The 25,506-nt window shown below is 34.1% G+C and overlaps 2 protein-coding genes across 2 annotated transcripts; one reads left to right on the top strand and one right to left on the bottom strand.

Moving 5' to 3' along the window:
- Positions 1-13,311: 13,311 nt before the first annotated feature.
- LOC120076317 lies at positions 13,312-13,713 on the bottom strand. The gene is made up of 2 exons (XM_039030091.1): positions 13,582-13,713; positions 13,312-13,491 (listed from the first exon to the last, which is right to left on the bottom strand). Exons 1-2 carry the CDS (start codon positions 13,711-13,713, stop codon positions 13,312-13,314), a joined length of 312 nt encoding a protein of 103 aa, XP_038886019.1.
- Positions 13,714-16,784: 3,071 nt separating this feature from the next.
- LOC120092307 (transcription factor bHLH62-like) lies at positions 16,785-19,872 on the top strand. Its single transcript, XM_039050505.1, has 8 exons — positions 16,785-17,988; positions 18,100-18,336; positions 18,433-18,498; positions 18,589-18,657; positions 18,751-18,822; positions 18,917-19,141; positions 19,229-19,307; positions 19,420-19,872. The coding sequence occupies exons 1-8, from the start codon at positions 17,116-17,118 to the stop codon at positions 19,440-19,442; spliced, it is 1,644 nt and encodes a 547-aa protein (XP_038906433.1). The 5' UTR covers positions 16,785-17,115; the 3' UTR covers positions 19,443-19,872.
- Positions 19,873-25,506: the final 5,634 nt, after the last annotated feature.

The following is a 25,506-nucleotide window of genomic DNA, read 5'->3' as shown; positions in this document are numbered from 1 at the left end:
AGTTATGTCTAATCTTCCATTAATCATTTAATAAAAAAAACCTTTCAAAACTTGACAATTGACCTATTACAAATTAAGTTGTGGATATTGCTATCAATATTTTTATTCATATTAAATAAAATAAATGATATATATTTTTTTTAATGTTTACGAACATTTATAAAAAAAAAACATCACAATATCAGTGGATTTTAATATCATGTCGAACCTTTTGATTTTACGGATATATCAACTTTATCGACAAATATTTTCTTCTTTGATTGATAGATCCTTAAGATATTTGTTTATGTATATAAAAATTCTTAATTATAGATGTCGAAGCTTGAACGTTGCTGTGTCGTGGAATAGTCACTGCCCAAGAAACAATTTTGGCACGACCTAGGTGACAATTGCTATTGTCGGTTGCTTCCCAAGGTTAATACAACTTCCAATCACTAGATATTTAATATCATGTCGAACCTTTCAATTTATGGATATATCAACTTGTCGATAAATATTTTCTTCTTTGATTGATAAATCCTTCAAATATTTGTTTATGTATATAAGAATTGTTAATTACAAATTTTGAAACTCGAATCGTTGTCGCATCGTGGAATAACCACTGCCTATAAAACAATTTCAGCGCGGCCTAGGTGACAACTGCTATTGTTGGTTGTTCCCCAAGGTGAACACAACTTCTAATTTCAAGTGTGCACTCGACGGAAAAAGGATTGGAATTAAGAAAAACAGAGCTCAAAACAGAAAATAAAAGCGCTAATGAATTGGAAAGCAAAGGATCAATCATTTCAGATCTGGTGCATTTAAGGTAAAATAAAACCACTCACTTAATATTTAAATGTTTAATCCAAACAGATAAGTAATGGAAAAAAAAATCCTTTTTCGCACAAGCGTAAGTATCCAAACCCCCCCATTTGACCGGACGACAGTGTGTACGTGTGATGAAAGGGTTATACTTCTATGCCATCACACTTTAACGTTATATCTAGCATACCTTGTGTCACACCCTTCCCCATATTACCCTCTTAATCCAATAAGAGATGTGAAGACATGGACATAAAACTAATAACAAAGAGTATCCATGAGCGCATTTGGATCTTTCCGATTTCATTGTGACTGAAATACAACATACACATTCTAACAGATAGTTATGCAAATTAACACTAATTAACGACATGCTTCGAACAATAAAACACAAGAGAAAGAGTTCTCATACCAGTTGAAGACTCTCTTCAAACGTCGAACTCAAAGTAGCGGAAGAACCACTACATGGACTATCGCCTAGCAGAATAGTCGGCTGCAGTAGCACGATCGTCTACACGAACGGCAGCAACTCGAACAAGCACGAATAAGTAAACAGCGGGGACGACACCACCAGTTGAAGCCCTTGGTATTCTCAAGTGAGAACCCAAAATGTGGTATTTGGTGAATTTGGTAGAGGTAGGAGAAAAAATAAATCGTGTAGACGATAAGTAAATGGGAGAGAAAGAGTTATCGTATAGCAGAGATGCTTATCGTTTAGATAAAGCTATACGATCGTGTAGATTTTACTAAGCGATTGTTTAATAAAAGGTAGACGATCGTTTAGAAAACGCGGCATGCTATGTGATCGTTTAGGCATAGGCGTGCGATCGTTTAGACGTTGGTGTGCGATCATTTAGACGACAAGCAACTATCGTATAGGCTCTCAAACTAGGCGATCGTTTACGTTTTCACACCGATTGCGAATTTTTGAACTCCCTTCCATAAAAATGAAAATCATTTTCATTTTATTCTTCGGTTACAATAACCAAATGCGGCTGCTCCCACTAACGCACGATTGAGGAGAATTATACTGACAATTATCTCATAATTAACCAATTTAATCATTAATGAATATAATCATATTATATTCTTATCCTATAGTTTGATATCACATATCTACTATAGTAATTTCTCCTCTACTTGATATAAATCATATTTATATCTAATTTTCTCCAAAATAATGTATCTCATACATTTAGCCAATTATATCATATATAATTAACCAGTTCAATTATATCATATATAATCGAACTTCCTCTTGTCAATTTGAACATTTCAAACTGACCCAAACACTGATTCTCGACTTTATCCAAGCTACCTAGAGGACCTAATGGATCTGTGGCTCGAAGCTCCAACGATACGTGAATAGCTGACTAAACTTTTTAGTCATGAAATCTACCATCCGTTAACTGTCAGACATTCCACTAAAGACCAACAGCTGAACTATTCTTACCACAGATATATTTCTGTGTCCATTGGATATAACCAATCATGAGTACGATGACCCTTCACAGATGTTCGTAAGTACAGTAGGCCAATTTACCGTTTTGCCCATGTAGTTACATCTCACTCCTTAAGTACCACTGATTCATCTAATGAACAATACAACATAGTCCAACTATGTGTGAACACATTTCGGGCCAAGAGAATATATGTAGTGCCACATCGTTCAAGCCCTAGAATCAGCCCTCAAGGGAGCTATCTATCTATTTTCCCCTGATTGGGGGAAGGAGTGAATTCCATCTTGTGTACCTGAGTTTCCAGCTCCCAAATTAGACGAATCCCCAAAATGGTAGGTTTTAACCGGCGACCTGGCCGCTCACACCCATACAAATCAAAGGATAGCCCTCAATGGCAGGGGTTCCCAACTCACTCAGGATTGAGGTCATGTTACCTATGGTCATCCTAGTGAAGTGAAGTCTCTGTCATGAACGGTGTTATATAACGAGACGTTAACACTTCGTGATTAGGTCTTATACAAACTCTTTGTATAGGACCTGTCTCTTATACACATCTAGATGTGTATAAGAGACAGATGGTCATCCTAGTGAAGTGAAGTCTCTGTCATGAACGGTGCTATATAACGAGACGTTAACACTTCGTGATTAGGTCTTATACAAATCTTTGTATATGACGCCTCCGCTCGCATGTTCCCTATACGAATGAACAGGATCAGACCATCAGTGACAAGTCATAACACTTGTGTCCATTCCACAAAGTAGGCCGGATCCGTAGCGTTACCAGGGCAAGGTTTCCCTCCTATATTCATATACTACAGACCATTTTGGTTATCACTCAAGACATGATTTATTTGTATGTCACCATATACATGCTTAAGTTACATGAAGACAACCAGAGATTTTATGTTTATTGGTTTGTGGTAAAGCAAATAAACATACAACCGAGCAAAAACAAGATGTGAAGTAAATATCATATATATTATACAACACAAGCGTTTGTACAAACTGTTTACAAACTATAGGACACGAGATTTTAAGGCATCAACCCCAACACATTGGAGTAAGGTTTGTACAAGGCACATTTAAGAACATATACAGAATATGCATATTCGAAATAACCATTCCTCCTGGTTTCATATCAATGCATAATGCCTTGTAAAACATAGAATATACTTGATTAATTTTAACATGCGATAAAACATGGCATCGACTTACTGGAAAACGCATGTTAAACTTTTTAATAACTTCATTATTTAAAAACATAGATCATGCGATCACATTCATTTTAAGGCATGCGTTGGACAAAAACATGACATAATAACTTCATATGGAATGCCTATGCGTTGGAAATCATTCATAAAACTTGTGTTAGAAAATACTTATTAAAACTTGTCATTCATTGTCTAAAACTACTTATCCAAGGGGGTTATATATTTCTCCTATTTATGTTTGCCCAGAAATGGCCTTTAAGCTCCCTTTTGAGCTTAACGCATAGCTTTGAAGGATCCCATTGAAGGACCCTTCATGCATAGCTTTGAAGGATCCCATTGAAGAGCCCTTGAGCGGAAGCGGAAGATCGTCCCAAACTCAATTTTTCAGAACTAAATTTTATAGAAGAATAAAATACATATCATGCATTTAATTCAACAAATATACAACATGTTTATAAAATTACAGAATAATTAAATAGGGTTTCAGAAACCCTTATCTTTGAAGACGTTCTTCACGTATCCTTCTCCTCTATACAAGTCACGTGCAGTGAAATTCAAATGGGCCAAATGGATACAAGCTCAGGAGGTGTGAGCTCTGGATCTCTAATCACAGAACCATTCTGTGTCACTTACCCTCTCTGCAGGATCAAGAAGAAAACCCCTCTCTCCACCAACTGTCCACTTACGTGGGTGGAGAGAAAAAGGGGGAGGGAAAAAATAAAATAATAAATTTTTAAAAAAAATTAAATTAATTAACTTATATAACATACATACATACATACATACATATTTAATAATAATAATAATTTACAACTAATTTATTATACATATATATATATTACTATATTTTATATCACATATAACATATAATCTATAGGTTTTATATTGTTATTCAAATACAATATAGCTTATAGTTTCAATTTTCTCTCACTAATGGCTTTTAATATAAATTATATTTACATTAAATTTAATTATATGAATCAAATTCATATAATTACTATTCGAATCATATTCAAATATTTATTTCCTCTTATAATACTTAATATTATAATGTATCAAATATATTATAGTAATTATATAAGACTAAACATTTTGTGGTCCGGTCTTATACAAACTCCTTTGTATATAATATCTCCGCTCACATGTCTCCATATAAATGATTAGGATCTGATCATTTCTAGCACTTTACAATAATTGTAACACCTATAAAGCGGGTCATATTCGTAGTGTCACAAGGATAAGGTATCCACCTTATCCATCTACTACATACCATTTAGGTTATCATTTAAACACGATCCACTTGTATGTCTCTATATACATGTTTAAGCTATAAGATAACCTTGGATGTTAACTTATTGATTTGTGGTTAATGCACTAATTTTGAAATAAAACATCAAATATTTTATTACATAAATAAAATGTTTGTACATTACTATTACAAACTATAGGACCCTACAAGATTTAGGGCATCAACCCCAACAAGCTTAACTTCATCACCTACTAATAATTATCACATCATAGCTAAGTTCGACGCATCAAAATCATTCATAATGCATCGACTATACCTAGGCATCTTACATTATAACTTAGTTGATAATTGAGAATCCTTTCTCAGGGTGCTAAGTAAGCGCTTATCAGTTTATGCGACATTCATCCATTATGCGATGTACTCAGATTGCCTTCGTTGTGGATTAGTTATATTGTATGCATTAACGTATAACATCATTGAGTTAGCTGTTTCTTTATTCTTCGTATGCAGTTGCCTGCTTATCCATTCACAATATCATTCCAAATTCAACTTTCAGACTTCATAACTTTAATTCCAGTATTTGTTTAACTAAACTCCTTTCAAATTACTCATAAACATCTTAACTTTTACTTACCTTAGAATTTGAGCATTATTTCTTCCAGAATCGATTAGAAATCTTACAAATTCTTCTTTAACTAGCCAAGAATTCTTCAATTTTTAAAATCTTCAAATGACAGCAACACTTCTTCACTTAGGCGTTAAAATTTTTTTGGTAAAACAGTCTCATTCTTAGTTAAGCCTATTTATACTTGGGCTTTCATGAAGGGTTTACATAAATAAAATGTTTGTACATACAATTACAAACTATAAGACCCTACAAGATTTAGGGCATCAACCCTAACAAGCTTAACTTCATCACATACTATAGTTATCGCATCATAGCTAAGTTCGACGCATCAAAATCATTCATAATGCATCGACTATCCCTAGCCATCTTACCTTATAATTGAGAATCCTTTCTCAAGGTGCTCGGTAAGCGCTTCTCAGTTTATACGACGTTCATCCATTATGCGATGTACTCAGATTGCTTTCGTTGTAGATTAGTTATGTTGTATGCGTTAACATATAACAACATTAAGTTAGCTGCTTCCTTATTCTTCGTATGCAACTGCCTGCTTATTCATTCACAATATCATTCCAAATTCAACTTCCAGACTTCATAACTTTAATTCAAGTATTCGTTTAACTAAACTCCTTTCAAATTACTCATAAACATCTTAACTTTTACTTACCTAAGAATTTTAGCATTATTTCTTCCAGAATCGATTAGAAATCCCTCAAATTCTTCTTTAACTAGTCGAGAACTCTTCAACTTTTAAAGTCTTCATATGACAACAACACTCCTTCACTTATGCGTTAGAAAAATTTTGGTAAAACAGTCTTCTTCTTAGTTAAGCCCATCTATACTTGGGCTTGCATGAAGAGTTTGCTTAATTAATTTCCACCTAGTATGTTTATCCCTTCATGGATATTGGCCGTTTGCAAGGCTGCCACATGACTCACTTACTCGTTAATTAAGCCGAATTTCTCAGCTAAAACTTCATCGTTGGTCGCCCTTCAATACATGACCTTCTACCGCATCACTTGTTAGCTTAGCTCTCAACAATGACATACAAGGTTAGTCTCATAAATCCTTCATACCATTTGTTGTATCTAGGCAAAATGTCCCTCCCCCCTTCCTCTTTGCATTAAATGCATGGAACCTTCTACCTTTCCTAAGTGTTAACTTGATTCTACTTCACCCGAGAACACAACATTCCACACTTAACATATTCTCAACAACATTCCACACTTAACATATTCTCAACAACATTCCACACTTAATTCACATCTCAACTCATAATTAAGGGGTCTTAAACTTGATTAACTAGTAAAACAAGTTCAAGGGTTCACACCTTGGTATTTATACCTTTAAGGCATTGCTTAATTCTCCAATGTGGGATAACATTCTCCCATTTCCAACCAGAATGATATAACAGTTTAAATTAAAAAAGCATATGCCATAAAAAAAATTATATGAGTTAATTAGAAGATATCTAAAATAAATAAATTGTATAGAAAAATGAACTACGATTATATAGATATTTTTCTAAAATTCATAATTTAATTAATTGAAGTATTCGAAAATTTAAAGACTACCGAATGTAATAAGTTGTCCTAAAATTCTATTATGAACATTTGAACTAAACCATATAAATACATACATGGACCACAATCTTAATGTACTAATACTAATGAAATGAGTGGATGATATAAAAACTAATTTAGAGCATATTTTTAAATAAAATTTATAAGTTTTATTATTTTCTATATATCAACACTGTTTTCAACATTTTTAAAAATTAAACCATGACAAAAAAAAAAAAGAAAAAAAAAAGTTGTATCTCTAATAATTTATTGGAGGTTAATAATAACTACAATTATTGTTTTCATATAGAACTCAAACATTAAATGTTATTTGGGGGCCAACATGAGTTGAGTTGAGATGAGATCCATTATTATTTCAGTGTTTGGGGGGTCCATTTCTGTATGTCATCTATTTCATATGTCCAGTCCACTGATTTGTAAACAGTGATTTCAATTTAGAGGAGGTGTTTCGTATCTCACCCTTTCTCATACGTCTCTCTTTTCTCTTCTTTCCCTTACACATCTCTCTTATTTTTCTTTTCCCTCACACGTCTCTCTACTCTCCCTTTTCACTGACGCGATTCTCATCCCTAACTTCATCCCTCAAATATCTTCTCTCCTATTTCCTTCCCCGTTTCTCATTCCTGAGATTTCATCCCTTAGATCTTTGCTCTTCCCTTTCTCTCACGCGATTCTTATCTCTCAGAAATCATCCCTCATACCTCTTCTCTCCCCTTTCCCTCACGTGTTTCTCATCTTTCAGATCTCTCATATGAAACTCCAACGTCAAACCCTTCTCAGATCTCTCATTTCAAACTCTCATATCCAAAACCTTATCACCAAATCTTCAGATCTTTTATCTTAAGCTCTCATATCTGAAACCCTATTGTTAACCTCTCAGATCTCTCATCTCAAACCCTATCGCCTAACCCTTATATCTCTCATTTCATCGATTCCTTCCCTGCATACAGATCTCTCGATTTTTTTCATAGTTTCTCGACTGATCTGTTGATTTTCGGATCAGTCCCATCCCCCCTTATCGCTTCAATGAAAAGCTCAACAAGCTCCTTGCCTCTTCAATGGTCCTCCTTTCACATACAACCTATTATATATTTGGATTTCGATCATCGGTTCTCTTTTGGGTTGTCGATTGTCTAATGCATAGTAGGGGCTATTTGAAGACATTGAAGCTCGGTGGGGGAGAATACCATCCACCTTAGGTGTGTTTTCTAAATCCTTAAAAATCAATGATGAGTTATTCTATATGAATATTTCTTCATAAAATCTCAATTTCATGTTGTTATTCCTTGATATATTTCATTTTTTTATGTTCTAAATTTGCTTTTTTTTAAAAAAAAAAAAATCAATTTTATTCATATGAATTCTAATTTGTATAAGTTGGTAGTTTATTTTTTCCCTATTGTGTTTGAACTCTCTGTTGTATTTAATTATGTGTTCCAACTCATTGTTGTGTTTGAATCCCTATTGAGTACGATTGAACCATCTATTGTGTTTCATCGTCATCTTTTTTTAATTGTTTGTAACGTTTTTTGTAATTTTTTTAAAAAAAAATTCAATTTCATTCATATGAATTCCAATTTGTATCAGTTGGTAGTTTGCATAGACCATATTAAAATGTTTAATTGTACAAATTTATGTTTGTAGATGTATAGCTTTACTATTATTAAGTATCAAAACGAGTGTGATGCTTGAATAGAGTAGAGTACACTGATGAACTGAGATCGTCGAAAGAAGGAGATCTTGAAAATATGAAAGTATGGTTAATTAAGAGACTTAAAAGACTTTATTAATGCTATCTATGCTAACAAGGTGTCCATTCATTTTTCAGTGACTCAATTATATGAATTCCAAAATTAGATTGGTTGGTCACTTACTGGGTATTATATACTCAACATTTCCTTTGATATGTTTTTCAGGTAAGGGAAAAAAACAGAACGATGAATGATAAGAATGATCTGTGATTGTGCCAATGAGACTAGATAGACGTTGCAACACATGTTTTTCATGTGATGGTTATTAGCAATCAAATGTTTGGAGTTCTAACTTATTTCTCATATTGAACTTATCTTTTTAGGGGAATCTGAGAAAGTGTGTTTATGTGTTTTGAAACAAATGAATTTATTCATTTTATTAAATTGTTTCTTTTTATTTTGGGTCGAGTAAAAATTGTTTTAAGATCAGTATGTATGTAGTAGCGGCCTATTAGCAGTCTTAAAAAGATGGTCGTTATCGTTCGTGTAAAATAAGAATGACGTCATTAAGTTGTAAGCGATTTAAGAGAATGTCATCGCTAAAATATAGAATATTTACTATAATAAAATATATATACACACGTATTGTAACGCCCCAAGCCCAGGATTCGGACCAAGATTTAGAATCCGGATTCGACCCCTAATGGCCCCGACATCCCCTTACGTCCCCTGCGACCTGGCTATGTCATCCTCCCTTCCTCCCCTGCCTCGAATACTTTAGAAGTGAAAGTTGTCCCCATAAACCAACACGAATTCTTTTAACATGCTTTGTCCTCACTCACATGCATCCTAGGAAAATTCCCAGGAGGTCACCCAACATAGGATTGTTCTTATGATTGAGCCACCGAAAAGGAAGGTGCACCTTGTTGGTATAGGTAGTAACTTTCAATTCTTTTAAGCCTTTCTTAACTATACTTTCATGTCCTCAGGATCCCTCTCGTTCAGATGTGATACCGGTTCATTCATGTACCCCTCTTGAACTTGATTCATCCTTGGACCACATCTTACTGGGAGAGGTTCTGCTCTGATACCAACTGTAACGACCCTAGTTCCCTACGATATTCTAGGACGCTACCCATGCATGCATAGTCTCAATCGCATAATGTCTTTTAAATCGTCAAATGAAAGGAGCCCGAAACTTTATTTAATAACGCTCAACCAAGCAAGGATGGGAAAAACATAATTAAATAATAGTAATTAAACCAAAGCTAGATAAAATAAAATAATTTACCAGTCGGGGTACCCCTAATTTCTACCAAAACAAATGTAAAAAAGAGAATTTAAATAATCAAATAATAAAATTAATATATTTTTGCATAATGTTGAAAGACGCCTAACTTCTAAACTAGAGTTTCAAACATAATACTATATGCGGAAGCAGTGAAACGTTCTAATGGCCAGGTCATGGATCTCTCTTGTCATTCGCCAGTCTGTCGTTACTCTTACCTGAAAAATAGGGAGAGAAAAGGGTGAGTATAAACTTTAACAACGTTCCCCATATTTCCATCAACTGTTTCAGTCCACTCATAACTCATACACCAACTCAACATCAGGCCTTAATACATTATACGTAACATATTACACAGCTCATACATCAGTACCCAACGTCAGACCTTAACACATTATTTCCACGCTTCAGCCTGTAGCCTTTAATTCTTACACCCAAATTCATCACAACAGGCATAATTCAAAACCAACTTATCGAACTCAACACAAATCACAGTTTCATATATGAAATAAAATATTTCACAGTAGGCCTAACAACATCCTAGGGCCAGCAGTAAACCCCTTACCTCAGGATAACTCACTTTGATCTTACTTCGCTTGAGAAGTCCCTTCACTGACACACGTTTTCCTGAAACCAATAAAAAATTAGGCCCAAGAACCCCAAAAAGGCAGTGAGCTGCCAGTAACACAAAGAAAACAACTCACCCCCAACAGAATGCTCGGTCAGACTGCCGCGAACCGACTACTAACAGTGCTGACGACGAACGACGGACGAAAACGACGCTGGAAACAAAAGAAAACTCTGGCGCGGCTAGAACCCACGGTCGACGGTGCACGGAAGGATGACTAGCAACGGCTGACGTGGAACAGATCGCGGCTAGGACGTGTGACTGGGCCCCGTGCTGAACGGGCAGATGACGCGAATAGAGACCCGTGCGGCGTGGCCGGCCTTGCACAGAACAACCTGATGGCCTGCAATCGGTCGAGCGGCAGCGGACGGAAGAGAAGGTGAACGGTGAGGGTTGCCGCACAGTGATTGAAGGGAAGAGAAAAAAATAAAAGGAGAGGGGGGGGCTGTTGAAGGAAGAAGAAGGAGAAAGAGAGGAGAAAAAGAAAAAAAAAACTTTTTTTTTTTTTATCCTTTGGCATGCACCCCTAGACCACTTAAAACCCTACATTTCTTCTAAAAATAACCAATATTTCCCCCATTTTTCCTTTTTTTTTTTTTTCAAACTGAATATCTTTGGGACGTTACACTCTTCCCCCCTTTAATAAACTTTCGTCCTCGAAAGTTCTAATCCTGGAAGAGCTCTGGGTGTAGTGCCTTTATCTCGTCCTCTCGCTCCTAAGTAGCTTCCTCTAACTGATGGTTCTGCCACAAGACCTTTATTAGTGGCACTTTCTTACTGTGCAAAACTTTCACCTCCCTGACCACAACTTGCACGGGCTTTTCCTCGTAACTTAAGTTCTCATTCAGTTGCAGGGGCTCAAAGTCCACCATATGCGATGGGTCCGTTAAATACTTCCTCAACATGGAGACATGAAATACATTATGGACCGCATAGAGAGACGATGGCAAGGCTAAACGGTAAGCCACAGAACCGACCCGCTCCAAAATCTCGAATGGCCCTACGAAATGCGGACTTAGCTTACCCTTCTTCCCGAACCTCAGGACTCCCTTCATCGGCACCACTTTCAGGAACACCTTGTCACCTGCTTCGAACTCTAAATCTTTTCGCCTGACATCCGCGTAACTTTTCTGTCTACTTTGTGCTGCTAGCATTCTGGCCCTGATTTTCTGCATGGCTTCATTCGTCAACTCCATTAACTCAGTCCCCACCAGTTTCCTTTCCCCAACCTCACTCTAGCAAACAGGAGACCTGCAACCTCTGCCATAAAGAGCTTCAAACGGCGACATACCAATGGTAGCCTGATAGCTGTTATTGTAAGCAAACTCCACCAAATGCAAGTGGGAGTCCCAACTCCCTGAGAATTCCAACGCATAAGAGCGCAACATGTCCTCCAATGTCTGATTTAAACGTTCTGTTTGCCCATCAGTTTGGGGGTGAAACGCTATACTGAAGTTCAACCGCGACCCTAAAGCCACCTGGAGACTCTTCGAAAAACTGGAGGGGAAACGAGGGTCCCTGTCCGACACAATTGACACTGGCACACCATGCAACCTTACTATCTCCTTTATGTACAACTGAGCCCACTTACTCACCGCGTACGTGGGCTTTTCTGGAACAAAATGTGCCACCTTGGTGAGTCTATCTATCACAACCTAAATCACCGAGAAACCCTTCGCTGTCCTGGGCAACCCCATAATAAAATTCATAGCCACACTCTGGCACATCCAAAGGTTGTAGCAAGCCCGCTACCCTCTGCCTTGGGGCCTTCACCTGCTGATAGACTAGACATCTACTGACATAATCAGCTATCTCTCTTTTCATATTGGGACACTAGTAATACCGCTTCACATCTTGGTACATTTTGGTACTACCTAGTTGCATCGAGAATGGAGAGTTATGAGCTTCCGCCAATAGTTCCCCTTTCAAGCCATCAACTGCTGGCATGCACAACCGTCCCAGATACAAAAGACCCTTGTCCTCTGACATAGAAAATTCACTTCCCTAACCTGACCCTAACTGACAACATTTCTGAACCAAGTCAGGATCACCCTGCTGAGCATCAATAATCTGTTGCCTCAAGGTTGGTTGCACTGTCAACTGGGCTAGCTGTGAAGTGACTTCCCCCACTGCCACCGCAATCTCTGCTCGTTCCAGTCTCTACACAGTTGACTGTTTAGTGATCAAGGCAATCGAATGAGCTACCTTTCGACTGAGGGCATCGGCTACCACATTCGTCTTACCTGGGTGGTAGAGGATCTCGCAGTCATAATCCTTTACTAACTCGAGCCACCTGCGCTGCCTCATGTTTAATTCCTTCTGAGTGAAAAAGTATTCCAAACTCTTGTGGTCGGTGAACACTTGGATCTTTTCCCCATACAAATAGTGCCTCCAGATCTTCAGGGCAAACACTACCACTGCCAATTTCAATTCGTGGGTAGGATAGTTGCACTCATGGTTCTTCAACTGGCGGGAGGCATAGGCGACCACCCTACCATGTTGCATGAGTACACAACCCAAACCCTTCTTGAAAGCATCACTGTAAATCACGAAGTTCCCGGAGCCGTTTGGTACGGTGAGGACCGGGGTTGAAACCAACCTCTGCTTGAGGTCCTGAAAAATGTCTTCACACATTTTGCTCCATAAAAACGAAGCTCCCTTCCTGGTCAGCTGGGTTAACGACATGGCCATACTGGAGAAATTCTCTACAAACCTACGATAGTAACCGGTCAAACCCAGGAAACTACGCACCTCACTGACCGTTGTAGGGAGGGGTCAATTGGTAACGGCTTCAATCTTAGCTGGATCCACTGAAACCCCGTCCTTCGACACCTCATGCCCAAGGAAGAACACTTTCCGTAGCCAAAACTCGCACTTAGCACACTTTGCATACAACTTGTTTTCCCACAGTGTTCCTAGAACCTTCCTAAGATGTTTCTCATGTTCCACCTCTGTCTTGGAGTATACCAAAATGTTATCAATAAAAACAATTACAAAGGCATCTAGGAAGTCCTTGAACACTCAGTTCATCAAGTCCATGAATACCGTTGGAGCATTGGTTAGACCAAAAGACATTACAATGAACTCGTAATGCCCATACCTAGATCGGAAAGCCTCAGCTGATGGTAACCTTAGGTCAATCTTGGAGAATACGGTAGCACCCTGTAATCTATGCATAAACGTAATGACCCATCATTTTTCTTCACGGAGCCATTCTATATGGAGTTTTGGATATGAGAATAGTGTCTGGCTCCAATTCAATTGTAAAATCAATCTCCCTGGCCTTGGCCTGCTTGTACTCTGTGATCTGGCTATGTCATCATCCCCAACATTCCCTTACGTCCCCTACGACCTGGCTATGTTATCCTCCCTTCTTCCTCCCTTCCTCCCTTGCCTTAAGGCTTTAGAAGTGAAAGTTGTCCCAATAAACCAGCACGCTTAACTTTGGAGTTCTTATGATTGAGCCACCGAAAAGGAAGGTGCGCCTTGTTGGTATAGGTAGTAACTTTCAATTCTTTTAAGCCTTTCTTAATTATACTTTCATGTCCTCAGGATCCCTCTCGTTCGGATGTGATACTGGTTCATTCATGTACCCCTCCTGAACTCAAGTCGTTACACGTATCATTTTTTAGTTCGTGGTTAATATTCTAGGGGAATAAACGTTTAAAAAATTTTGAGCCAAAACACTGAGTTAAAGGGTTTTTTTTTCCAAATAAAAGAAACAGTTAAAAGTTGAAATTGAATAACAAAACTATGTTATAATATTTTAAAATATTGATGTTAAATTAAACGTTTAAGATCTTGGATGCGTGCAAGTCCTTTTTAACTTAAAAGTAATCTAATATTTAATAGCTCTTCAACTATTATAAACTATATAATAAATCTTTAAACTTTTCATGGTTCTTATATTGATCTATTTGATGTTTCTACAAAATTAAAATTATAGCAGATCCGTTTGATGTTTCTAAAAAATAAAAAATAAAGTAGATACAAATTTGAAAGTTAAAGGTCCTATAGTTACAAAATTTAAATTTACATCTAATCGATTTAATTTTTTTAATGGTTAAATATAATGAAAAAATATGATAAGTCTTTTCCAAATAAGAACTAAAAATTTAAGAAACTATTATATATTTTCAAATTCGGACTTATCGAGTACAACATTCGAGAATTGTATATCCACACATGATTGGCCAAAAATTTTATTCATTTTTTAGGTTTGTTTTTTTCAAATGAAATCCAGAATCTTGCTATAGAGTCCAATTTCTTCGTATTTAATCACTAATAAATTCTAAACTTTATACATGAGGCTAACTGCCAAATTGTGCTTAAACATTGTTTGGGCAAAGCCCAATATTGGAAGAAGAAAGAGAGAAAATATTTTCTTCTTTTTTCTCTTTTCTATTATTTTTACTTTTTTAGTATAAATTATCCAAAATTTTGGATTTTTTTGATTGAGTGTTAGGGACTCCAGGTAAATTATATTTAGATTTAAATGTTGATATCAACAAAAATATCTAAGTCTCAGTTTTATAGAAATGTCAATGTATATAATATAGATGTTGATGAATATTTTTTAACAAAATATAAGAATAAAAAAATAAAATAAATTATTTAATTTAATAAATGTATATATTGTATATTCTTAAACTAGTTAAAAGGTTTATTATTTATATTATAATAATATTAGTAACATTTTATAGTTTATTTTAGATGCTTTCTCATCAAATTTTTTTACGATATAATGGATTTACATTATAATGATATTGGATTTATGAAAATATGAAAATGGTAGATAAAAATGTCGATATATGGAAGAAAATTTAGCATTACGATATCTATCACCTTCTGACTTATAAATAATAAATAATGTTAATTTTTTATTTTTATTTTTATTTTTTTGCCAAGCATTACCTAATAAATCAAGGCACCTGCAGCTTTTTTTAAAAAAAGAAAAAGTAGTACACTTAACTTTCCACAATTTCATATAGTTTGAGTTTGATATTCACCGACATAATATAATCCCAAAAATTTTGAAGAACTCCATGGATTAAATTGAAATACAATTCAAATTAAAATTATGTTAACAAACAATAATAGATAATGCAATATTGATCTCATCAACGTGTCACATTTTTTTTCAAGTAATAAAAAATATTAAAATAGAGATATATTTTTAGTTCAACGATTGTAAAGGTTCAATCAATCGATTGACCTTTAAAATGATAATTAATCTTTCATAGACATTGTGGCAAATATAGTAGTCAGATTCAAAGTATTTGTAAATATAATATAATGTAAAAGAATTTGTAGATATAACAAAATTTAGATTTTATTTTCGAAGTCTATCAATGATAGACTTAGATTATTGTTAGTAGGGTCTATTAGCGATATATCATATCACTAGTAGGAATATATGAGCGATAGAGTCTAAATTGATAGACTTTGTTAGGGGTGGTCATTCAAACCGTAAAAATTGAATCGTTTCTAAAAGCTGAACCGAAAATCCAGTGAAATCGAAAAATGTGGTTCGATCCGGTTTGAATCCGGTTTGAAGAAATTTTGAAACCGAATTAATTTGGTTCGGTTTGGTTTCACTTTTGAAAACCGAACTGAACCGTTTTTAATTAATATATATATATATATTTATTTATTTAAAAAAAGAGTAAAACCGAATTTAAAGAACAAAACCGAATTTAAAATCGAATCGAACTGAACTATTTTTTAATTAAAAAAAATATAACATGGATTTTTTTTTAAAATGCCAAAATTGAATTTAAAACCGAACCGTGCGATTCGGTTCGGTTCGTATTGATCCACCCCTAGACTTTGTTGTATTTGCAATTCTTTAGAAATGTTGCTATACGGTTGGTTATTATTTCTAAAAATATTATATAATACAATTAATCTATTCTATATATTAATCTACACTGAAATGATAATTGCAATAAGAGATATATGAACCTAAAATTTTAGAAAGGAAAAAGTTTATCATATTATTAAATGAGTTGTTATGTTTGGCTATTTGCATGCATATTCTAATGTCAATTTCAATTAAATTTTCATATAGGAACACAACTAAGTAACATTAAATTATGAATTGATTATATTATTAACAATATTTTAATATCTCTCTTTATTTTGTTTGAAGTACTTTCAAAGAGAGAGGAAAAAAAAGATTTTTTTTTAAAAAAAAAAAAGTCAAACAGACATTTCCTTCCCTTTATCTATGTTGCTTCCCCTCCACTTCCCCACATTTCACACTCCAACTCTCTCTCTCTCTCTTTCCTCTGTATTTGCTTTGCTTTGCTTTTCTTCTCTCTCTCTCCCTTTTCTCTTTTTTGCTTTTTAATCTTCTCCATTTTGAGCCCACAAACTAACAAAGAAATCATTTCATTATTGTAGTTTCTTCCTTTCACTTACCAAAAACCTCCCCTCTGCCATTGCTCTTTTCTTTTTTCTCTTTTTCTTGCAGAGAAAGTTTCTGGGTTTGTTGTTTTTTTGTTGATTCTTTGATTTCGCCACAATTCTTCATCTGGGGTTTGGATTTTTTGTCTGAATTTTGTGTAATTCGTTGATATGGAGAAGGAATTCTTCATGAACGATGCTGGATGCAGTTTTTATGGGATGGAAATTCAACCTAATGAGCTGAATTCGAGTGGGTTGTTTAATCCCAATTGGGAAAATTCGATGGATCAGAGCGATCTCTTTGAGTCTACTTTGAGTTCGATTGTGTCTTCTCCGGCGAATTCTCACGTAATCGGCGGTGGCGGCGGTAGCGGTGGAGATAACTCGATGATGCGAGAATTGATCGGAAGGCTTGGGAGTATATGCAATTCTGGTGAGATTTCGCCTCATTCTTACATTGGTGGAACGAATAACAATAGTACGAACACTTCTTGTTACAATACGCCTTTGAATTCTCCTCCCAAGCTTAATTTATCGTCGATCATGGAGTCTCAGATCAGAGGGAATTTGATTCCCCATCATCAAAATCTGACCCCATTTTCAGCTGACCCTGGTTTTGCTGAAAGGGCTGCGAGATTTTCTTGTTTTGGGAACAGGAATCTTGGGGGATTGAATGGGCAATTGGGTTCTAATGAAACTCAAGAATTGAGTAACAGACCAATGGCTGGAGCTGGAGTGGAATCTGGAAAGCTTTCTAGAGTTTCAAGTAACAAATCCTTCAACATTGGTGGAATTGGATCTCAAATTGGGGTTCAGGAAGGTGACCAAAGCCCAGTTCAAAAGGGGAATTCAATGCCAATCCCTAACAAGAAAGTACTGAACAGGTTTTCGAGGTCTTCGACCCCCGAAAATGCCGGTGATTCGCGAGAAGGATCTTCGGTTTCCGAGCAGATTACAGTTGGGGAATTGGGTTTCAAAGGTAAAGCTGAAACCAACACTAGGAAAAGGAAATCAGTTCAAACTGGTCAAGCAAAAGATCTGAAGGTATATATTTAGAAATTTTGAGTCTATTGTTTATATTTCCTTTTCAAACTTCTGTATCTGTTGATGTAACAGAGTGGAAACTAAAATGGCAATGGCATATTCTTGTTTCAGGCTGCCGTAGAAAACCATGAATCAAATGGAAAGAAAATCAAGCCAGATGAAGTTATCAAGAAAGAGATTAATGCTGCAAAAGGGAAGGCAGAGGCAAAAGATGGCACAAAAACTTCAGGGGATGCAAATCAGAAACAAAACAATGATAATTCAAAGCCGCCTGAGCCTCCAAAGGATTATATCCATGTCAGAGCTAGAAGGGGTCAAGCTACAGATAGCCACAGTTTGGCTGAAAGAGTAAGCTAAAGCACAAATGCTTTGTATATTACTCCTTTTGCACTTCAATCTGATTTAAATGCTTACAATTGCTTTCTTTTGTTGTTGTTTGTGCAGGTCCGACGCGAGAAAATCAGCAAACGGATGAAGTTTCTTCAGGATCTCGTCCCCGGTTGCAATAAGGTGCTTGGAATTTACAATTCTGCAATCTAAGTTTGAAATTTCGTAGCCTAAAACATAGTTCTAACGTTTGAGTTGCATTTTTTACAACAGGTAACTGGGAAGGCAGTCATGCTTGATGAAATTATAAACTATGTTCAGTCTTTGCAGCGCCAAGTCGAGGTGATCACCAAATATTCAAAAGATCTGCCACATTCTGTAGGTGTATATATATATATATATATAGTTTTCTAAGTTGGGTTTGATTTGATGCAGTTTCTTTCAATGAAATTGGCAACTGTGAATCCAAGGATGGATTTTAATATGGAGACCCTTGTCCCAAAGGATGTGAGTGAAAAGCAGATCATCTTTTTTACTTCATAATCTTGTGGATCACTCTTGGAATTATAACTAACCTCGTGGGATGTGCTACATATATCAGATCTTCAAAGGTCCCGGTTTGTCACCGCATACGGTTTACCCTATGGATTCATCTGTGCCCCAATTTGCATATGATTATCAATCTACGCACATGCCTGCACTTCATAGCGGCGTTTCTAATGGGACAGAAAAGCAATTCTCAGTTGCCTCAGCAAGTGACGTGATGCAAAGAAATCTAAGCGGGCAAATGCCGGGCGGGTACAACGAAGTCGTGAATGGAATCCAAGTAAATTGCTAATCTGTTTCCTTAAAGTGATGAAACTAATCTCTCTTTACAGCACAGTCTAAAGATCATCTCTAAATTGATATACAGATTTCAAAGTTCTGGGAAGATGAACTCAACACTGTAGTTCAGATGGGTTATGGTCAAAACCAACTGCAGACTGCTAATGGTAAGATAAACCACAGAATTTGTAGCTAATTGGGTTTGATTAGATCACTAAACTGATATTTGAAGTTATTTTGGTTAAATCTCTGAACTGAATCCAAAATTTTATGCTGCAGATGAGATGAAAAGTGAATTGTAAAAGAATCAAGAACAAAAAACTGATGAATTCCATGGCGGCCCCCCCACAGCGAGAGAGGCTTTCTGTACATAGAGAGGGATTCCAGTTCCTTTTTAGTTTTTTTTTTTTTTTTTTTTTTTTTGGAGAAAATAGAAGAATTATTCCCTTTTTTCTTTTTGTTTCTTTCTGAAAATTATGTATCAGCCACTCATTCTTTTGGAGAATTCTTTCAAGAATTCCATTCTGTATAATGCTACAACTAATTGGCAGAAAAAAGGAAAAAAAAAACTAGTGGTGGCCTCAATTTTTATCAGACCACATTTATGCTTTCTGTATAGCCATTGTAAAAGTAGTGTTGGAAAAGATTGAAAAGTTCTGACATTGAATCCAACCCTTGTGTATTACATCTACTCATAAATCATAAATGTTATCATTGTTCCTTTCACACAAATCTCTCTCTCTCTCTCCCTGATCTTCTCTCTCATTTTGGTCCTGTTTTAGCCGTCACAATGTGGCCGGGCGGTAACCGAGTGTTTATTAGAGAGACAAACAGGTCACTGAATCAACATCCAACGGTTATTATGAGACAGACGGACAATTCTCTCTCTTCTTTTGTCTCAATGTGACACGTAACTTTTCACCATTGGATGTGAAGATTACCTAACAGTATATATAATTTTTCACTATGGAAGACGTACAAATTATCGAATCAACATCCAACGGTTATATAAAGCAGGTATCAACATCGAACGATATGACCCGGACTGGTTTGCAAAACAATGGGACATGATGAAGATGAGTTTTGAAAGAGTTGCTTTCAAGTATAGCTGGAAAAGGGTTTTGATTGAATGGAGGGACCCATTTTAGATGATATTATGTTAAGTTAAATCGCGTAACTTGTGGGGAAAATAGATTCTTACTTGAAACCAGCTGTTGTGTGGGGACGTTTTCAACTCTTAAGTCCAAAATAATCAAATCATAACACTATTTATAAATATAAATATATAAATATATTGAAAAAAGTTGTTCTCTTAACTGGAATCCAAAGCCACTTTGAATATTGTTATCTACCAAATCACAGCTAAAGACACCTTTTTTCCTCTTCAATGGAGCTTTCATTGCCCAGGTTGGCAGCAGTTAAAAGCTCTTAACTACTTCACAAACTAAAAGCAAAAGATTTATTTATTTATTTTATTTATTAATTAATTAAATGGGATTTATTTACTTAATAATAAAATGGATAAGTTGAAGAAGAAAGCAATATATATAGTGGGGGTTATGATGTAGATGGATATATACCCTTTCTTTTCTTTGTAGATATTTTACCTTTTTTTTCACCAAAGGGATTTGTCTCTTTTTTCCTTTTCCTACATGCTTCAAATACTTTCTTTGTCTCTCTTTACTTCTTTTATTTTTGGAAATGCACAAGGTAACTTCTATACTCACTCTTAAATCAATAATGTTGAACAAAATTGTCAACTTGAACATAGCTCGTTTGACTGTTAAAAATATATATTTTTTTTTTACTTAGATGACAGAGGTTTAAATCGTTGAACTCAAAACAAACAAATTTGTTCTAAAGAATATAGAAATCACAAAAATAATGAGCTAAGTTACGAGGGTAATATCTAAACTTTCAAGTTTGTGTTTAAAGTCTATGAAGTTTCAATTTTTTGTCTAGTAGATCTCTGATATTAATTTTTTGGATAAATATCAATTATATCCTTGAACTTTAGAGGTTGTATCAATTTAAACTTTAAACTAATAATTGTACAAATTTATACCGAACTTTTATAAATTATCCAAATAAAACATAATTGAGTGTTAAATTGATACATATGAATTTAAACAATCCCCAAAGTTTAGAGCATGAATTGATATTTATCCTTTTTTAAAAAAATAAAATAACTAATTCATTCAAAACAAAGTTGTATTTCAAGTTGAATGTTGTTAGATGATTTAATATTAAATTTATCTTCACCTATCAACTTAAGCTTTTGGGGAAATTAAAAAAAAAAAAACCCCGAATGAGTAAATAATTTATTAGACACAAAATTGAAAATTCAATAATCAATTGAATACCATATTGAAAGTCTCATTAGACACTTCTTAGAATTCATAAACCAATTAAATACAAATTCGAAAGTTCAAAGATTAATTGACTATTTTTTTTTTGGATAATTACAATGGGTAGCATTTTTAGGAATAATAACCAAGTGTGTAACATCATTTTAAAAAAATTGCAAATATAGACAAGTCTCTCAGTGATAGACTTCTATCGTTGATAGACTCTTACTAGTAATATAGTCTATCATTAATAGACTATATCACCGGTAATTCTTTTTACAACTCTTTTATATTTGCAATTCTTTTTATATTATGTTATATCTACTAATACTCCTGGTATAATATCTATATTTGCAACTGTCCTCTTTTTTTTTTTTTTTTTTTTTTCTAAACTCAAAGGTCAAATAGACTCCACAAACTAGTAATTTAACCTAAATAAATAAATAAATAAATAATTGATCAAACAAGTAACAACCATTCAATTTTACTCTTTTTTCTTTTCTTTTCTTTTTTTGTCATCTCCCTTTTAATTAAAAGCCAAAATAGGCATAATTATAACGGTTAAAAAATTATTCCAGCTAAAGGCAGCAAACAAACATAAACAATCTCAAAGATAATTACAATTAGAATCATAATTGGGATTAGAAGTCAACAAGGAAAGATTTAGCAATTTAAACCAACAAATAAAAAAAAAAGAAAGTGAGTAAAGTCAATAAAAAAATCATTTTGATGCCTTCTAATTACTTCAGCCAAGATATTGTTAGGTTAATGATAGATTTTGAGTATCATATAGACAATGACATGAAATAAAAAAGGCTAATGGATTATTCTACTAACTTACACATTATTTGTAGGCAAAACATAATGAAGGTGAGTGATTGGATGTAATCTGTCTCTTCTTATTCTCCATAAGATTGGACTTTAACAAAATAATATTAAAAAGGGAGAAAAAGAAAACCTTTTTTAGTTTTATTTGGTCTCAACGTTTTAAAATGTTCATAAAATTTTGATGTTGGTTTCAATTTAGTTCATAAGTTTCAAAATTTTACAATTTTACCTTTGGGATTTGAATTTTGTTTATATTTAGTCCCTAGGTTTCAATATTTTACATTTTTAAGCTCGATTTTTCTTTAAATACTCAATTTCAATCATTGACGTCAATGTCTATTGATTAATTTAAATAATTATGAGGTAAAATTTTAAATTTAATTTTGAAAGTGATGAAAAATAGTGAATCTTAATTAATTATAATTCAGTTAATTATTTTAAATTTCTTAAGATACATTAACATTAAAGACGAAAAAATGAGTATTGAATAAAAACTCAAGATTAAAAATGTAAAATTTGAAATCTAGGGACCAAATTAAAACGAAACTCAAATGTCAAGGGTAAAATTGTAACATTTTGAAATTTAGGGACTAAATTGAAACAAAAAACATTATGAAACTTAAGGACCAAATAGAAATTAGATCCAAAAATTAGAATCAAAAGGTATTTTTTTCTTAATAAAAATAAAAAAATTATTTTTCAGGAATCAAATTGTAGAGATGAAACAATTTTGATATTATTATATGTTTTAAATTTTGAATAAGCTCAAGAAAAATATTTGAAAAATAGCACCCTTAAATCCTGATTTTGGTCCCTTAAAATGATTCATAATTATTTCATTTTAGTCCCTAATATTTCAAATATTTAACAAAAATATATATCCCGACTCATCTATGACTTCAAATATTTGTCCATTAAGATATTTTCTCAACAAACCATTGAACAAAATGCATGATCAATAAAAGAAATTACGGATAAATTGTAAAAACCACCTCTAAAGTATGGTTATAATTGCAATCATATCATCAAACTTTCAATTGTAAAAATTGAGCCCTTAAATTTATACAAATGTTAAAAATGGACCCTCAATCTTATATATAACTGTAGATTGTAACCATTCTATAAGTCTGAGGGTTCACTTTTTATCATTTGGGGATTTAATTTCTACAATTATGGTAAGTTTGAGGGTCCAATCTTTATAATTAAACGTCAGAGGATGTAATTACAACTACCATTATATATCAGGCGTGGTTTTAGCAAATCGTCAAAAAATTAATGATAGCAATTTTAAAAAGTGTCTTCATATAGAGTTCAAAGCCTAAAATAGAATGTTCGAGCATTTTAGCAAAAAAGAAAAAGGTCGTGTTCAAATAGATATTTTCGAAAAGAAACTATATATTCTTTTGGAGGTAAGTTTCTTGAGAACTAAAAGAAGATGGGATAAAAGGTTTGATAATTGCAAAGAGGGGCTAGAGAAAGCAAGTAAAGTTGATGGGATTATTATTGTTATTATTTGTGTGGAATGAATGCTTCACCTAACCATAATTGGAACAAAGACCCTTTTTTTTCACCTTTCAATTATATGTCTATTCCTTTCATTTAAAGAACTCATTTTACTTTGATTTGGAATCAAAATTTACCCTTTTTTTTTTTTGTTTGTTTTCATGGGGTTATTGCTTCAACTCCAAGCACTGTCCTTGAGGATGTAATCCACAACTCAAAACAACAAATGGGACATAGAAGCATAACGCGTAAACATTTCTCCTATTTCCTTCTTTCTTTTTCTTCTGTTGTGGGACAGTCAAGAATTGTGATAGCCAAACAGCCCCCTCATGAGAGAGAGTTTCTCTCTCTCTCTCAAACTTTACCTTTCCTTTTGGAGTTGTGTTATTTGAGGATCTGAAATAACGTGGCTGACGGTTTTACATTGTTAGATGTATGAGAGAAATTAAAAATTTTGGTGTGATCCTACGTTCAATGGTTAGTATGATTGGATAAACAAATTGCGATGGTTTAGCAAGTATGTTGAATAATAAGGATGTTTTTATACTGTTAGATATATGAGAGAAACAATTTTTTTTTTGTTTGATATGCATTTAGTAGTTAAGACTAGGCAAACATATTGTGGTAGCTACGTCAAATAATATTTTCTTATCCCTCCCGAGAGAGAGTTCTCTATCTCTTAGGGAATGCTTGAGGCAAGGAGTGAAGTTGTGAACTTTTGGGACCCACAATATAAGAAGTTAGTAAAACATAAATTTGATGTATTTTGGTGGTGAGACTCGTGAACTCCTTGGGCCAACCAACTAGGGATGACAAAATTCTCCGATCAAGGCGGGGAATCCCCAATTTGATCGAGTAAAGGGATCAAACTGGAGATTTAAATCGGGTCCTCGATTGGGGACGGGGTAAGAACGGAGAAGGGATCCCTGCCCCTGCCCTGGATTTTTATTTTATTGAAAGGAGATTTTAAAAAATAGAAAAAAAGAGAAATTATTTACACAAAGTAGCAAAATTTAATCAAGTTTATCATTGATACTATGTGATAGACGCTGATAGGAGTCTATCAATGTCTATCAATAATTTTTTGTTATTCCTGTTAATAGTTTGACATTTTTTAAATTTTTTCTAAAATATATATATGTATATATATATATATAAACTACTAAAATAGTAGCTTAAAAGCTACGGTTTTAGTTAGTGTTTTTTTTTTTTCTAATTTTAATTTTTTTAATATNATAAACTACTAAAATAGTAGCTTAAAAGCTACGGTTTTAGTTAGTGTTTTTTTTTTTTCTAATTTTAATTTTTTTAATATAATAAATTTAATTTCTATTAAATTTATAATAAAGACATTAAAATATTTTTTAATTATTAATTTAAACAAATATATGTAATACTAATACTAATATTTTAAATAAAATTTACAATTTCATTATAAATACTAAATTTAGTTAATTTTAAATAATAAAATAACAAAAACAAAAAATGAGAATTTTTCCTTCGGAGACCCGAATCTCCGAATGGGGATTCCCTGACCCCTAAAACGGGGAATGGGGCAGGGACGGGGATTGAAAATTCCCACGGAGACAGGGATGGGGAGTGCATCCCTGCCTCACCCCGTCCCGATCCTGGTACCATCCATACAATCAACAAGTGTAATTGTTTCCAACTCCTTATACCAAACACC

Source organism: Benincasa hispida, chromosome 1 (genome assembly GCF_009727055.1).
Source record: "Benincasa hispida cultivar B227 chromosome 1, ASM972705v1, whole genome shotgun sequence".
In the NCBI taxonomy this organism is placed as follows: domain Eukaryota; kingdom Viridiplantae; phylum Streptophyta; class Magnoliopsida; order Cucurbitales; family Cucurbitaceae; genus Benincasa; species Benincasa hispida.
Note: the sequence above shows the minus strand (reverse complement) of the source record. Positions and strands in the feature narration are given on the sequence as shown.